The sequence below is a fragment of the Thunnus maccoyii genome, chromosome 5 (assembly GCF_910596095.1).
Source record: "Thunnus maccoyii chromosome 5, fThuMac1.1, whole genome shotgun sequence".
NCBI classification, from domain to species: domain Eukaryota; kingdom Metazoa; phylum Chordata; class Actinopteri; order Scombriformes; family Scombridae; genus Thunnus; species Thunnus maccoyii.
Genome location: NC_056537.1, coordinates 1,212,706 through 1,229,831, shown reverse-complemented (window position 1 = coordinate 1,229,831; position 17,126 = coordinate 1,212,706). Strand labels below are relative to the sequence as shown.

Genomic DNA, 17,126 nt, shown 5'->3' with positions numbered 1-17,126 from the left:
TCACTGACTGTGTTTTCCTCTTGTTCATCTTATATTTACCCAATTTCAATCCATAACAGTTTTAGACTTAAACGTTTCAAATTAAATTTTGAAATTAGTTTGAGTCATAACACATTCACAAATTACAAGTTTTCAAAGTTTGTCAGTCCAAATGCCTGAACTACGGTGGCCCTGAAGTGCAAATCACAACGACAAATAGGAAAACACAACGACAAATAACAAAACACAACAGCAAAAGCAGAAAACACAACAACATTAACTTCTAAAAAGGGAGGTACCTTCTATCGACAAAGCTTGTTGCTGATTGGACGCTCTCCCATTGACAAGAATCATCGCTGATTGGACGGTTCCATTGGGGTCCGTGAAGTCTCCGCCCAAGGCTGTGTTCAACTTGATTCATAACAAGATAAACAATCAATTTATCACTTTGTTTTTCTGTTTTTCGTGTGAATTAAAAACAAAACAAAATATGCTTTTCCCGTTTTAGTCTGCAAATTGGCAAATGGAATACAAAAGAAACTCAATCCAGAAAACAACTTCTTTTTTGCTGTAGCATACAAAAAAGTATATATATGTATAGATGGATAGATAGATGGATAGACAGAGGGTGTGATTTGGAGGGAGAATCCCTGTTTGTTTTTTTATCCCCCTCATATGAGGTTTTGCTGCTTCACCCAGTGACCATATCTAAAATAAAAATAAAATATTTTTTTATAAAAATCCAAGTAAAGCACTGCAACATGAGAACACTCTACAGTGCAAACAACCACAGAATCAGAAATGGACTTTCACTGTCAGCACTCACACTCTCATGGCAGTCGAGATGACTGCGTCTAGGCTATGTGTTGACGCAGTAAATGGACCAGAGGTTGCCTCTGCACAAGAGCACAGTGCCATTACACACAGCTGTTCACTGTCTTTACCGTCATTAATTCACCTGAAAATTACACCAGGCTGCTACAAAATAAGCACACACACCTCTACACACACCAGACTGGCCGGTTATACCTCAATATTCTGCTTTTTATGAAGGAGCGTCCGTTTACCTGGGCTCATCAGCCTCTTTTCCAACTTTGTTTTTACCAAAAGTAGCGTCTCATTTTACCCTTGAAACACATTGAAGTGCAAACACTGTTGTGTAACATTAATTACTAAACTATGCAATAGTTTAGTAAGTAATTTTACATTAGGGTACGAGGTGAGATACATTAAAATCATTGCTGAAATAGCGATTCGATATGATCATATCAATGGCTTCACCAAATTAATTAATTATTTTTTTTACTAGGCCAACTCACTGATGAAAATAACTCTATCTGTCTTCTCTTCAGATTTTTGATGACGTGTGTTCATGTTGTAACACTTTGAACTATCCAGACATTTCCTAAAGAAAAGCCTTCTTTTTGTTTAGCCTTTCATTATCACGTTTACTATGATTGCTCAACTGTTTCACATCTATGTGACTGGCTGAGAGAGCGTTAATCATCACACCCACTGATCTATATTCACTGTCATCCATCCCTTTTGAATGTTGCACTGCTGCACGTACATAGCAGGTGCGCATGGAGATGTGCACACAGTCTGTGAGCTTCAGACCCACTACGCTGTTCTTGTCATTGCACTTATTCAGTTAAATTAGGGCCCAAATGTATTTAGCACGTCTGTCCGAGTGGCAGTACTGTGATTTATTTGAATGAATGAATAAAAACTTTTTGGAAAGATCTCCCTCTGAATTTTTTTCTCAAATTAGTCCCTGTATTTGTCTGTCTGTCTGTCTGTCTATCTATCTATCTATCTATCTATCTATCTATCTATCTATCTATCTATCTATCTATCTATCTATGTGTATGTATATATATATATTCTATAGCAAAAAACAATTTTAGTCTGCCGATTTGCAGACTAAAACAGGAAAAGCATGTGGATTTTGTTTGGGTCTTTTTTTAATTCACACGAAAAACAGAAAAACAAAAGTAATACATTGATTGTTTATCCTCTTATGAATCAATCCTTCCTGTTAAAAAGACGGGCAGTGCATCCGTCCAATCAACGATGATCCTTGTCCTTGATCCTTGATCCTTGCCTTGCAACAAGCTTTGTCGATAGCAGGTACCTACCTTTTACCGTTAGAAGTTAGTGTTGTTGTGTTTTCTGCTTTTGCGGTTGTTTTGTTTTGTTGTTTTGTTATTTGTTGTTCTGTTTTGTTATTTGTTGTTGTGTTTTTTCGTTTGTTGTTGTGTTTTGTTATTTGTTGTTGTGTTTTGTTATTTGTTGTATTTTGTTATTTGTTGTTGTGTTTTGTCATTTGTTGTTGTGTTTTGTTATTTGTTGTTGTGTATTGTTATTTGTTGTTGTGTTTTGTTATTTGTTGTGTTTTGTTGTTTGTCATTGTGTTTTGTTATTTGTTGTGTTTTGTGATTTGTTGTGTTTTTTGATGTGCTGTTGTGTTTTCCTATTTGTCGTTGTGATCTGCACTTCAGGGCCACCGTACTGAACAGCTGGTTTCACTTTGAACTTAGTCACTAATTAAAAAAAGACAAACATCTTTAAGAAAACTGTTGACACACTCACTTTAAACTCATACAGGCCAACAGACACAAAGAGAGTAAATCATATTTCCAAATGCAGTTTGTATCTGTAGTCGTGTCTGAGCTGCCACCAACAACAGGTGACGCACTTTGTGTAGCTGCACCAGCAGTAAACAGGAGCATAAATATGGCCCTGCAGGTATATTTGTAAAGGATGATTCTAGGTTACATCTAGGATTAGGAGAACATGTTTCTCACTGTGCTCAGTGCACATCTGATCAATTTATTGATCAGTGTTGACATGAATATGTGTCTGAATGTTGTGGTGACATTTGGATGATGTCTGTAGAAGGCTGACATGATGATGATCCATAATAACACAATGACAACGTCACTCTGCTCATTTTAGTGAAAAGCTCATTGATGAAGACATAATACTGTTGAACTACACATTTAAAACCTGAACACACCTGATGGATTATGACGGATTTTTATCTACGTCATTTATTCTTTATTCAGAGTGAGGAGCTGCGATTTGTCAGAGATCAACTGTGCTTCTCTGGTCTCAGCTCTGAAGTCCAACCCCTCCCACCTGAGAGAGCTGGATCTGGGAGGAAACAAAAACATGCAGGGTTCAGGATTGAATCTGCTGTGTGATTTTCTGGAGAGTCCACACTGTAGACTGGAGACTCTGATGTAAGTTTACTGACTGTCTGTTACTATTGTTGATCATAATGTTTAACAACTGAACCTAATTCATGTACATACATAACTTACATTTATGAAGTTATTTTTTTCCCACATTTTCATTTTTTACTGTACAAAGTTTAGTCTGTAGTTATAAAAGATGACTGATTAAAGAGTAAAGAGTCACATCTGTATACAGAAGATCCTCCCAACTAATATCTGTTTCAAATGGTTTAAAAAGTTTATTTGATGAAGGAGAAATATTTCTTTATTATATTCTTTAATGTGTTTTAATGAATAATGTCTGATCATTGATATTTATCCATCAGAACACACACACACACACACACACACACACACACACACACACACACAGACACACATACACACACAGGGACACAGAGATCGATGCAGGTGACCTCAGAGTCTTCAGTCCACACTGTAGACTGGAGACTCTGAGGTCAGACACCATTTCTTACTGCTGTGCTGAGATTAATATGATATGACAGTTGTGGTGACACTAAACTGCAGACATAAAGCTGATATTATGCTGATCCACACTGAGGATCTTAATGGGAAAGTCTATTTTCTTCTTCAGTGGTTTAGTCCATTGACTGTGTCAGAGCAATGTTGAGCTGCACATTTAAAACCTTCATATAACAAGAAAAATCTGCACTGGATAATTCACTCTGAACCACTGAAACTTTTTTTGTCTTTTATATTTGACAGTTTTTAACCTGCATCCTGTTGGGTTCAGGTGTTTGGAGTGTCCATTTTATAAACTTCTACATTCTATCAATCAATCAATCAATCAAACTTTATTTATATAGAACCTTTCAAACAAATAAAATGCAATTCAAAGTGCTGCACAAGTGACTGACAAAACGTAGGATGTTAAAAATGGATCTAGAGACTAATGAACACCAAAGCAATTATAAAAGCAAAAAAGGTTCAATAAATAAGACAACAATAAAAAATGGGTAGTTAAGATAATAAAATATAAATAATAAAAGATAATACAAGCAATAAAAACAACAAAAAGTTGTCAAATACTACGCATAAATAGATTATTAAAAAAGTAAAATGTTAAATATTAAATAGAATAAAATAATCAATAATGATCAACAGTAAAATGTTGATAAATAGAATAAAATAAATAATAATGATAAATAAAATAAGTATAAATAATAAAACCATAAAATGATAAAACACTACATAAAAGCCAGACTAAACAGATGGTTTTTACTTTATGTTTAAAAATGTGTATATTTTCAGCTCCTCTCAGATCCTCTGAAGGCTGTTCCAGCAGCTTCTAAACCTTCTTCACATCTGAACAGATTATGAAACATTGAATGATTTAAAAAAGGAACTTTGTTTTCTAAAGTGACATCATTTATTCTTTATTCAGATTGGGGTGGTGCAATTTGTCAAAGATCAGCTGTGATTCTCTGGCCTCAGCTCTGAAGTCCAACCCCTCATCCCATCTGAGAGATCTGCATCTGAGAGGAAACTACCTGCAGAGCGAAGACGTGAAGCAGCTGTCTGATCTTCAGGAGAGTCCAGACTGTAGACTGGAGACTCTGAGGTCAGTAGAGAGTTGGAGTCAGTCTGTGCTGGTTTCAGCAGTATTGTATTAAACACAGTTAGTATCAAAGCAAAGATCCAGTATTTCCTGGTGAACCTTCAACCTTCTCAGTGGCTGCTTTCCTCAGTGAAGCTGTGAGAGGAGAATGGTGACAGGCTTCAGGATTGGACAGAAAGACAGAGAGAGAGAGAGAACAGTCAGCCAATCAGATCAGCCAGAAGCTTGTTGTGATCATGTGTTTGAGTTGATGTGAAGACGACTGTTGTTGTTGTGTTCATGTCTGCAGGAAATAAAGCTGGATTACAGCTGACAGCCTTACAAGATGTATAGAGACAGTGGTCCTCATCATCAAACTGTCCTACCATCAAATCTGATCTGAAAGTGTTTGTTCTCTCATTTCAACACTAAAGAATTGATCAGTTCATCTTTGTCAGAGCTTTAAGATCAGTCTGACTGCAGCCTGCAAATCACTGGCTCTGATTTCACACAAGCATCATTACGTTTAGTAACCATGTGGTCTTTATACAGACCAGAACCTCTGCTGAAGTCCAGGAACCACAGCAGCTGTTTAGCTGAGAGCTCTGACTGATTGTCATGTGATGATTTAACAGCAGGAAAGATCTTCAAATCTCACAGTGACTCTGTAGCTTTCAACTTTTCTAACAGTTCACATGTATCAACAGTAAATCCATCAGTAAACTGATGAGTGAATGTCTCTGTTTCTGCAGTAATGATGTGTTCATGACTCTCAGCACTTTATTTCCTCTGTGTACTTGAGTGAAATCTGCAGAGTAAACAGACTTGATAGCAAAAGTCTGTGCAGGTGTGTGAGCTTGGAGCTCAGTGTGTTCACTCCAACACATTAACATGAGAGCTGAAAGGAAGCAGGCTACGCTGCACAGCTGTTCCACTTCTGGTCTGAACAGGACTGAAGTCCCTGCTGCTCTTTATACTGGATGTGCTGCATCACTGACTCACAGCTGATGAAGTGAGTCTCACTAAACACTGATTTATGACCTTTGTTGTTTCTTCTTCTCTCATCAGATGGGAGGGGGTGTTGTGATCTCTGTCAGAGTGTGAGTGAACATCCAGGAGTGTGTGTTGAGAGAGGATCAGCTGGATCCTGATGATCCATCTGGACCGGAGTCTGGATCTTGATTTTGTTGAATCAGCACTTTACAGATGTGTTATACATGAGCTGTTTGATGCAGAAAAGATGAAAAAACAGGTGTTATAAGTCAGACTCTGACCCTGGGCCCATATTTATCAAGCGTCTCAGAATCACACTGAGAGTTAACGAGGACTAAAACTAATTAATGAAGCAGAATAGAATTTACTGTGACTGTCAGCAGGAGAGGGATTACTCCTGGGAGAGAGTGAGACGTTGCTGTTTTACCACAGTCAGAGCAGCAAAGTAGAAATAATGATGATGTGTTGTAGTTTTCTCACAGTCTCAGCTGGAAATATGAAACAGTGGTAATTTGGTATATTATGTGTATAGGCAGGTAACCAGGCAGGTAACTTACCAAGGTTATGGAACAAAACTATGATGCCAAAATTCATTATAAGATGATATTTACAAAGTGTAAAGAAAGCCTGAGAAATAAATGTAGCCTATATGTTAATGAAGATAACAGGTAATTAGACTCAGCTGTGTGAAATGATCTTGGTTCAGCCACATGGTTTCACAGCCTGTAATAGTGCTGCATCTTGCACATATTGCACAGACACATGTTGCAAACCCTCTCCATGAAGAACATCTTCTCTTCCACTGTCCAATTCCTCTTTCAACTACACCCCAAGTTAACTTGTGTTCTCTACATGAAGGTAAATACAGCGTAACAATAGAAACATATATTGTTCAGGTGCATCCTCCTCTCTCAAATATCAGGCTGTAGCTCTGCTGTTATTTGAAGGAGCCTCAATAAAAAATAAGCCTATAAAATATTTGAGCTGTTGTAATGAAGTTGAGATATCCTTCATTATGCAGCTGACATGATTGTGTGTAAATCAAAGTTTTAGTGGGCTGTAACTGAGGACCCTCGTCATGCTCATTATCTTTATGACGTGCATTAAGCCAGATCAAAGTTTGATTCATGACTTCCATCATTGTCGCTTCTGACAGAATCGTCACTGTTGCACAGCTGCATTTTCCCCGTTACCATAAAGTGTAACATTGTGAGGATGTTCTGTATTTATTTAAATGATGTTGTGTAGAAACATCATGTGTTCTCCTCTGCATCACACACAAAGTCAGTCTCACTAATGATTCTGTTTTAGTCCAAACAATCTTTTAATAAGCGTCATCAAGCGTTCCCAAAACATCTCTCCTCTCAGGGAATATCTCTGCCTGAACTCCATCTCCTGCAGCTCCTAAATATTGGCAGAGATACGAATCATTTACCAAGTTTGGAAAGTTGATAAAAGGCTTTTTCTCCTAAAAGTAGAAGCAGAGATGCGTCACTCTGATCATTTTTGGCCAGTTAGGAGTGATTTCCTGCTCTGAGACGCTTGATAAATACAGGCCCAGATGTGACAGATGTGACAGATTGGATGTCCACAAATTTCATTCAGTTAAATTGTGAAAGAATTTATCATTGGTCCAGAAAACCTGCATGCAGGTCAAATCATTGTAGGAGAACCAGTTGATCTTTGTTTTTTCTGCAATCTCCAAAATAGCCCAAAGAAGGCCTGGGCTCAATCAACAATAACTTCTAACCTCTAAAGACATGGATGTATATTCAACTTCATCTGGAAATGCCCTCAGGTAAACTGAGAACCCTTTCTTCACATTTAAATGTCAGTTTTGACTCCTCACAGAACCATCTCCTCACCCCAAACTCTCCCCAAACTGTGTGGGACAATCCCAAATGGAAATTATGACACTAATGATGCTACATGCTTTACCAACCCAAGTCTCAGAGGATACCGGATTAAAGGACCCTTTCCTTGGACAAATGCAGAGAGACTGTTTATCATAGTGAAACCTCATCCATTTGTTTGATGAGTTTGGACAACTCTACCTACATTTTATGTTCTCTTTTCACCTTCTAATCTCATACACACACACACACACACACACACACACACACATTCCAAAGCACATCCTCCCCTGTTGCTTTCACCCTGGTGTGACTTCAGATAAAGATAGTCCAGACCTGTCGTAAATTCAGTTAAGACTTTCTGTGTTCCTTAAAACCAGAAGTTTGATTCAGTGTTTCTTAAGTATATAATCATCTTATAATCTATATGTTATTGGTCACAAAGTAATTCCTGTTTAACTAGTCCAACTCGATCTTTCTGTGATAAAGTATAGCTGAGATAGAAATATCTAGCTTTAATTGTTACATAGTAATGGAACCACAGTGCCATCTAGTGGCCAACTTTCAATGAGGTTGAATGTTAAAGACAGACCTCTCCCGGTGCATGATGCATAATGTTTTATTATTGTAATATCTATTAAATTGCCATTAAACTCTATATAACTCAGTAGGAATGTGATATGTATGAAAGATACTTTGATAAGCAAAGAAGTAACACTAGTAGTTATAAAGTATGTTAGCTAGTATGAAAAGTAATTTGATAAATAACTATAGTATGTTTTAATTAAGCTGCATTGATGATTGTTAACTTTGTGTGTTAATGGATGTATAGCCAACAAACTACATTCTGTTTTAACCTAATCAAAGGATTAAATTCAGGTATTATGATGGTGATTACATTATAGATGTGTGTCTCTGAACATTTGAGTAACGTATCGTACATTTGCAATTTAGGGTTAAATCTGGATGATCATGGTGAGATAGTTGAATGGTTGAAATGTAATCAACTCAGGGAAGATCACGTGTTTTCTTTTGCGCGGGAGAACATCTATCTCCACCCACACAGGCCCATCTTAGCGCCAGCCCTGATAAAAACAGCGTACTGGCTACGCTCGCTCTCTCTGATACTCCGATACTCTGATATTCTGCTTTTCCTGCTTTTTCATTTACATCTCCAAGGAGACGAATGTTTTTCTTTTGTATCACGTGATCTTCTAAGTTAACTGTTTCCCCTTTAAGCTACGTGCAGTATTGTTACTTCAGTAAAACAAATTTTATGTTGAAATTCTTTCACGCGTTTTATTATTAAGTATAGTTTTGTTCGGCCGGCGAGATTATTATTGGAGTTATTTAGTAAGAAAGTCATTCAGTCAGAGACTTCAATTAAAACGATCCGCTCTCTACGGATCGGTGAACGGTGAACCCTGTGGTGATCTGGAGAATCACCTGAAGAAGCTGTAACGACATCACTTCTCCTTAAAGGCAACACTCACGAGAGGAATCTCGCCACGCAAAGTAGGCTGAACAACGCTACTCCTGCTCTCCATCTCCTTCATGATTAAGAATTGGTGTCGTTTAAATTGAACTCTCTGGTTAATTCCTTAGAGAAGTTTAGTGAAGAATTAATTCTCCGTTAATTACGCTATTATTAACATTTCACCATCACTCATCCATAACTTCATATATGCCATTTAGAACATTTATTCTGGTTGTATATTCATTTATCTGTTTGCATTGAAATCTCATTTATTTACTGTTCATTATTTAGTTCAATAAATATATCTTTATTAGCATGTCGTTGTCTGTGGCTTCAATTTAAGCAGAGAATTAGATCACTGCATCGTAACACACTACATCAGACGTGAGACTGATAAGTTGTTTCTGTGTTTCTTCCCGGCACAGTTAAATTAGACTAACAATGGGAAGTGGTGCCCCTTTTCAAACGAGGATTTTGTATTAATAAAGATGATGTTCCTACATCATATCTTGGTTCTGTGGTGAAAAACTTTGTATTTTTGATTCCAGTCTAAGTTTTGATGATCATATCAGCAGCTGGTCCAGTCCTGTTTTCACCATTAAAACATATTCAAATAATATCTATAAAACCAGCACAGAACACTGCTGCTGTCAGACTTTGAACTAAAAGCAGGAAAAGACATCATATTACTCCATTTCTATCATCACTTCACTGGTTACCTGTTTGTTTTAGGATTGATTGTAAAGATTTGATTGATTACTTTTAAAGGCTCTTCATGGCTCCAGATGACATTTCAGAGTTGCTCTGTGTGTAAATATTAAAGGTATCTAGCTTTTATATGCAAACATATGATGTCACAATGAATAGTTTATATCTCATAACAATATTTAACAAGTCATTTGCATCAGGCTGTAAGTAAACACTGGAGCTCTATTAAGAGAAAGGATGTAACCAGCCCTGTTGCAAGACATTTCAATGAAAAGCAACATCACATCTCATCTCTATTTTTCACAGGCATAGAAGTGATGAAGTCCAGTCCAAGAGGTGGCAATGTCAGTTTTCTTAGTCATTCTCATTTTGGATTTTCTGTTTCCAAAGTTTATCTCTCAATTAATGAGTTTTTGTTGTGTTTTCTTAATACCTCTTAGTTATGTGGTTTTGTGGTGGTTTTTTATGATGTATTATTTTTTATTATTTTTTATCATTTTATATTGTTGTATAATGTATCTTTCTGCTCTATCTATACACAGCACTTTACAAAGCTATATCTATATCTATGCCATATCTAATAGGCACATTTTTGGATTAACACAGTTCTGCTGAGAGACACTTTAGTTTTTCTCTGAGATGCAAAAACGATTATCGAGGCTCAAATCAAATCTAGTCTTGTAATATTTATGTAAAATGTCATTTGTAATAATTCACCATGTTTCTTTTTTATTGACTCACAAAAGTACAAAGAGAAAGACAGAAAATAGAGAATTCTGACAGTTAATGAAGAAACAACTGAGTCCTACCATCTCTAACGCTCCCAAAACAATGTGAAAATCTGAAGCAAGCCTTTACCCTCAAACAATATCAGTCATAAACCTTATTAATGTCCTTCAATTCTCACTGTACTTACATCTTACAGCACAGGCAGCATGCAGTATTCATACTGTAGAGCAGCACTGACAGAAGAAGAAGACAACAACTATTCAATTCATTCAAATAAAGAGAAAAAAGTCAAATCAAATGAAAAGGTTGGATTGATTTGTATTGTGACATTAAGGACTTTTCCACTGGTGCTCATGTTTCATGGATTCTGTCTCATTATTTTACAGTCGAAAAGCTTCCTTTTCTAACTTCATCATTTCTGTAGCTTCAGTCATCCATTCTTTCTGAGTTGGCATATTTCAAACAATACAGTTATTGATGATGACCTTCTTAGTGAGCGTACATAGAGATCTTTTTACCACATTTCTTTAGTGACGAACTACAACATGCTGGTTTCTGTTCAGATTTTCTCCATTAAATATTGTTTCTGAAGCTCATGAATGAACATCCACAGTCAGTTGATCGTTTTTGATTTCATCTCAGATTATTTCACTTATTAAGTACTAAACCCAGTTTGGACTTTGATGTTTTTTGGTGAAAGCTTCATATTATTGATGTGAAGTTTTGTGAACTGTGGTTGTGTTGAAGAAAGCTGCTCTGTTAAGTCCAGTGTTGATATTCAAGCATCTGATCACAGAAACACGTTGATGGAAGACTGAGAATCTTAGTAGTGTTTAGTTTTGGACTCTTATTCCTTGACAGTGGACATCTCTGAGCATGTTGTAGCCTGATGTTAAGTGTCTCTGTAGCTGCTGCTCATTTTGATAGAAAATACAATCTACATGGTGCAGCATTAAACCAATGATACACGTATGTTTAGACTCATCTGTCATGGTATTTAATAATAATATTCAGAGTGAAGTTGTATTTTCTTCACTGAGCGTCAGTCTGTCCAACCTTTACTCTGCAGATCTGTTCACATCAGCATGAAAACATATTTTTATTATTAATATGAGGATATTTTTTGCCCTTATTGTAGCTGTAATGAACACTGTCATTCCATACATAAATGAGGTAGATATGAAATTATATGATCCATCTGGAGTGTTGTAGAAAATCATTTGAACTGTGAGATGAAGCGGACAGAAAGTGGCGTTTCAGCACTGGACTGTCAGACTGTAGATGCTGTTTTTCTGTTTTCTGTTTGTCCAGCAGCAGTTCTGTTTCCTATCTGCTGACGTGGAGCTGGACTCAAACTGACTCAGGAGGGAACCAGTAGCATCTCGTGGTGCTCAAAACACAGCGAGCAGTCCTAATCTGAGCAAATACTACCTGGGATTAATGATGTAGAAGTCTGTCTGTGTGTGAGACAATTCCAGCTCAGCCTGGAGGTCTTCATGGGTCCAATAAAACAGACCTGCCTGTGTTCATACATGAAGTTTAAACAAACAAACCTGTGAAGACCTGAAGCTCAGCCGTCTGTTTCATGTTGATTTTCCTCCTTATTTTGTATCAGTGTACAATCAAGAGTCTGAATGTTTGCTGTAAAACTCCCAAAAAGCAAAGCAAATGTGCTCACAGAGGTGGACTGATGACTGAAGCAGATTTTCTTTATTTTAACTTTATACTCATTTCAAAGACATTTTCAGCTTCATTTTTAGGACATTTTACAGACAGAAATGGGGGAAAGTGTTAAGATGGTTTGGTTGGCATGCAGTCAATATACTGAGATTCATATGTAGTTCTTCATTTGAATAATAATAAAATCAATGAGTTTTCAGTGTGTAGTTTTGTGTCAGTGGATATATCAGTATATCAGGTTGTTTATTTAATTACACCCTCCTCTCTGTAAAATGTCCTGAAAATTACACCTTAAATATCTGCTAATTAACTGTTAAATGAAGCCTCAGCTAGATTTTGAATGAGGATAAAACATATTTATTCACATTTAGCCAGCTGTAATTATTAATGAAGTATGTTGTGCTTTAGTACTTTGATAGATTTATTGGAAGTTTGACTTAACATAGTAGATAGTTGATGAACTAGTGTAGCTGGTGAGCAGCTAATTGCCAGCAGTGGAAGAAATACTCAGATCCTTTACTGCAGTAAAAGTCATGTGTTGTATTTGAAAGCTTGTTATATTATCCATTGTGTCAAATCTTCATCTGAAAAGTAACTAAAGCTGTCAAATAAATGTAGTGGAGTAGAAAGTACAATATTTCCCTCTGAAATGTAGTGGAGTGGAAGTATGAAAGTCCATCATGTCATTCAGTAAAGAGTTATTGAAAATGATTCATGGCTGCAACTAAGAATTATTTTTAGTATTGATTAATCCCAAATGTCTGTTCTCAGCATCCAAAGTGATTCTTCAAACTCAGTTTTTACTGAAGAAAATGAATCCCAGTTTAAAGGCTCTACTGCTGACAGGGAATATTTTGATTTTCAACACTTTAATGTGACACTGAAAACTAGTTTGATCTGGTTAATCAGTCGACCTCCAGCTGTTCATCTGAGCTGGAACTGATCTGCTGTAGCTGTTTCATTATCAGCAATTAAAAACATTCTTCTCAACATCACACACTCACAGAGCTGCAGTCAGGACAAACCTGTTTCTCTGAGAAGAAAAAATAAACTTGTATCATCAGGACTTTCTCACACACAGCAGAGTCTCTGCCAAACACTAGTGAGTACAGCTGATAATATTTACTGTAGTTATGGGACAAAAGAAGCTTTCTGAAGCAGTGAATCAATATGAAGCAGTTGTATTGAAAATGCTTCAGTTTCAAAGCATTTGATGGTCAAAATGGCGACATCTGCTGGACAACTTTGACATTGCTTTTATATGTAAGAATTCAGGGAAAGACGTCATGAAACAGACAAAATATAAGTAAACTCACCGCTGTCATCTGTCATATTTTATTCAATAAAGCTTATTTAGCAAAAACTGTCTCAGTGTCTGATGTACAAATATATGGAGATAATTAGTCATTTGTTAATAATGTTTATAGTAAGCTCTTACTACTTTTATTAACTCCGAGTTCCCGCCTCCTCTCACATCAACTCCGTGGGATCTGCGGACGAGCAGAGACACCAGAGCGGGTAGAGAGTTCCCCACTGCGGGCCGAACACTCCTGTCTTCAGTTACAGTCCTCCCCGTCTGCCTCTCTGGGAGGATACTCGCGGTTTTCTGGGCGACAGCTGACCAACTGCTGACCCAGACCTGAGGCTGCTTTTCAATACGCTAATTCTCTGCTTCCTCGCGTCCTCTCTCCTCCGTGAGCCTGAAACCGATCTCCCTCCGCCGTCATGGAGGATCTTCCGATCCCTTAAATGCACCTGGAGGAGACGAGGAGCAAGGAGAGAGGAGGCTCCAGGAGGAGAGTAGAGCGAGTAAACACAGGTGTATCCTATGCGGAAGTGTTTTAACGGACAGCAACACCCCTTTGATCCAAAGAGTGTGTATTGATTGATCAGCTGATCTGATGGGACAGTAAACAGTCGGGCTGTTGTAATACAGCAGATCAGGAAAACTACCTGTGGAGAAGGAATGAAAGTGTGATATCTTAGGGTACACGTCATCAGATGCGACACTTGTCTTCAGCTGAGCTGGCTTTAATGTAGTAACGGCCATAACCACATTATAACATGACCAACATGAGGGTACGACTTCTCTTGGTTACTGCCATAACATTCTGCGTAAGACTGTACATAATCCCCCTTAATGGCAAGTGGAACCAGAGCCCCCTACTGGCTCGGGGCTGCAATGACATGCAACAGTCACTTAATTACAGAAAGCATCAACAGCAGCTGATCATAGCCTATTTATTTATAAAATAAAGATGACTGAATCATAAAAACATTCTACTATTTTTCTTCATGAGCCTTTTCTCCGTTTCAGTGCGTCTCAGTTCCTTCAGAAAAACATGACGCTGCGTCTCCTATAAAATCATCCTGAACCTGAAAAGCACGTCAGACTTTCACAAACTAAATAAGCAACATTTTATTTAAACATATTCTGCAGGCTGCAGCTGTTTCTATTGTTCCTTTATATCGGTTCTGTTCCTTCAGTAATTAACAGATTTAAATTGTCTATTTGTGTCTTATTCTGTGACAGCCAGATGATGATGATGATGATGATGATGTTGATTCATTGGAGCAGTTATCAGCTGTTTTCCTTCCAGCTATCAATATGTAGAAAGTATTAAGTAACACCGCAAAGTGTTCATTAATTGTATATGAATTTTAATTACAAACTTTAAACTTTAAACTGTTACTTAGTCATTTCTATTGCTGACTTATTCATAATTGACATTTAAAGCTAAGTGAGTAATAACAACTTGTCGTCTCCTCAAAATGACGCCGTTTGATAAATTAAATTCCTCCATCCTCGCTGGGAGGAGCTAAGGCTCGAGGAAGAGGCGTGAGAGACGGAAGCGAGGAGACACGTCAGCGTAATGAAAAGCACCCCGAGTGAACCGGACACTGGCTGCTGCATGTAGTCCCACGGTAACTCCGGGGTCGCTGGCTGGTGGCTGTCTGTCGTGTCGAACCGCTCCGGACTCTGTCTCTGGGTTCTTTCTACGAACCGGGCCGTCTGCTCGTGTTTTCCGGTTCCTCCGGTTCCTCAGCTTGTCGCTCATTCTGCAATTAGTGAGATGATTGGAGATGTGTCTCTCCCAGTATCATTATTGCCCAGTTCATCATGCAAAATAATCAATACTTAAAACACACATAAACACATTCAAAACACACCAAATGATCAAGAATAAAAAAGTTACACAGCAAAACAAGTAAAAGCGTCAACCAACAACATGCAAAGTGAAATAACATCATACAAATAAAAACATGCAAAAGGCATTTTTGACCCTGTTACATTAGACTCAGAGTTTGTTCAACCTGCTTTCTGGAATAAACCCCAGAAAATAACTGTTTTTAGTACAATGAGGAAGTCAGTCACTCACACACACACACACACACACACACACACACACACACACACACGTGACTTCCAGTGCAGAGGAAGAAGGGAGGAACCCTGAAAGTGAAAGTATTCAGTCAGACTCCATTTTAAAGTCAACAGAGCAGAAGGAAAACAGTCTGAGGCAGGGTGAGTGTTAATATCAGGGCTGCAAATAATGATTAATGTCATTATTGATCAATCTGCTGATTATTTTACTGATTAATTGTTTAGTTGATTAGGCTGTGTCAGAAAAATATGAAATCACAGTGTTGATGTCTTCAAACATTGTTTTCTTTGTTCTTTTGCTGGTTTCTGCGTCCTCACAGTGATGTAACGTGACACACTGCTGCAGTTAAAATAGAGAGAAGTCACAGTTAAGAACCACACAGATGTTTATCTGAAGTCTGTTGGATTTAAAGCAGAGTCAAAGTTTATCTTTGTGATGGCTGGAAAACACATGGTTGTAGTTAAAGTCATGTAAACTAATAAGAAGCTACTAAGTTGAGAGGAAGGACTGGGTTTATTATACTGTGTATGTGTGTGTGTCTCCAGTGTTACTGGTTTACCTCTCAGACTCCAGAAGATGAAGGATTTGGAGGAAGAGGAGGACGGAGCAGAGTCTCTGATATCCAGCTGTCTGTCTATGAAGAGTGACCGGTCTAAAGATTATCCTCCAAACTTCAGTAATGAACCTGGACCCTCAGACACAAAGTAAGAGACTGTTTCTACTGTAAACTGACCTGAAGATGATTCAGTGTTGAAATGTCATTTAAAAACAAACCCAGACTCTACTACAAGCATCTCCATCAGTTATTAGTGCTCTTCTGCAGCAGGTTTATTCATCTAAATATAAAGTGGCAGCTGATGTGTTTAAAAAAGCTGCAGCTCATGAAAATGTCTGTAAATGATACAAACTACATGCAGGCATCAGACTCTACAAACAAACTGAGTTTACAGGAGACAAATTCAGTGTTTACACATGAAGTTAAAATGTTTTACTCTCACATCTGTTTTCAGCTGTAGATACAAATAAAAAAAACTAAATAGTGATAATATGACATGTTACATGTGTTTATATCTGCTCTTTACCAGAAGTAATGATGTATGTAAAACATTTGTTGTTTCCAGAGGTCAGCAGCACAGACAGAGAGCAGAGTCTCTGATATCCAGCTGTCTGTCTATGAAGAGTGACTGGTCTAAAGATTATCCTCCAAACTTCAGTAATGAACCTGGACCCTCAGACACAAAGTAAGAGACTGTTTCTACTGTAAACTGACCGGAAGATGATTCAGTGAGATGGTTTCATTAAGGTTGTAGTGTAGATATGAAGGAAACACAGTGGAAAGAAATAATGAACTACCTTCCATTCAGCTGTAATCTAGAACAGATCTTCATGTACATGTTAAATAGAGACAGAGACAGGGCTGCTATTGCTATTTGATTTTCCAGTCTAACAATCTAAAGTAGTAGCAGGTAACCCAGGGTGATATTTACTAAGGATTTACTAACAAGTCACATTGTGTCTCCTTAT

At 37.5% G+C, this 17,126-nt stretch overlaps 1 protein-coding gene across 8 annotated transcripts in view; it reads left to right on the top strand.

Moving 5' to 3' along the window:
- Nucleotides 1-17,126, top strand: part of LOC121896762 (NACHT, LRR and PYD domains-containing protein 12-like) — a 46,426-nt gene that overhangs the window by 9,926 nt on the left and 19,374 nt on the right. For 5 of the 8 annotated variants that reach the window (XM_042410748.1, XM_042410750.1, XM_042410749.1 and 2 more), the window contains exons 5-6: nucleotides 3,048-3,224; nucleotides 4,624-4,800. In XM_042410748.1, coding sequence (XP_042266682.1) covers nucleotides 3,048-3,224; nucleotides 4,624-4,800 — 354 coding nt within the window. Of the gene's footprint in view, nucleotides 1-3,047; nucleotides 3,225-4,623; nucleotides 4,801-16,061; nucleotides 16,307-17,126 lie in introns of those variants that run through there. The other 3 variants (XM_042410752.1, XM_042410754.1, XM_042410755.1) reach the window with 3 other exon arrangements.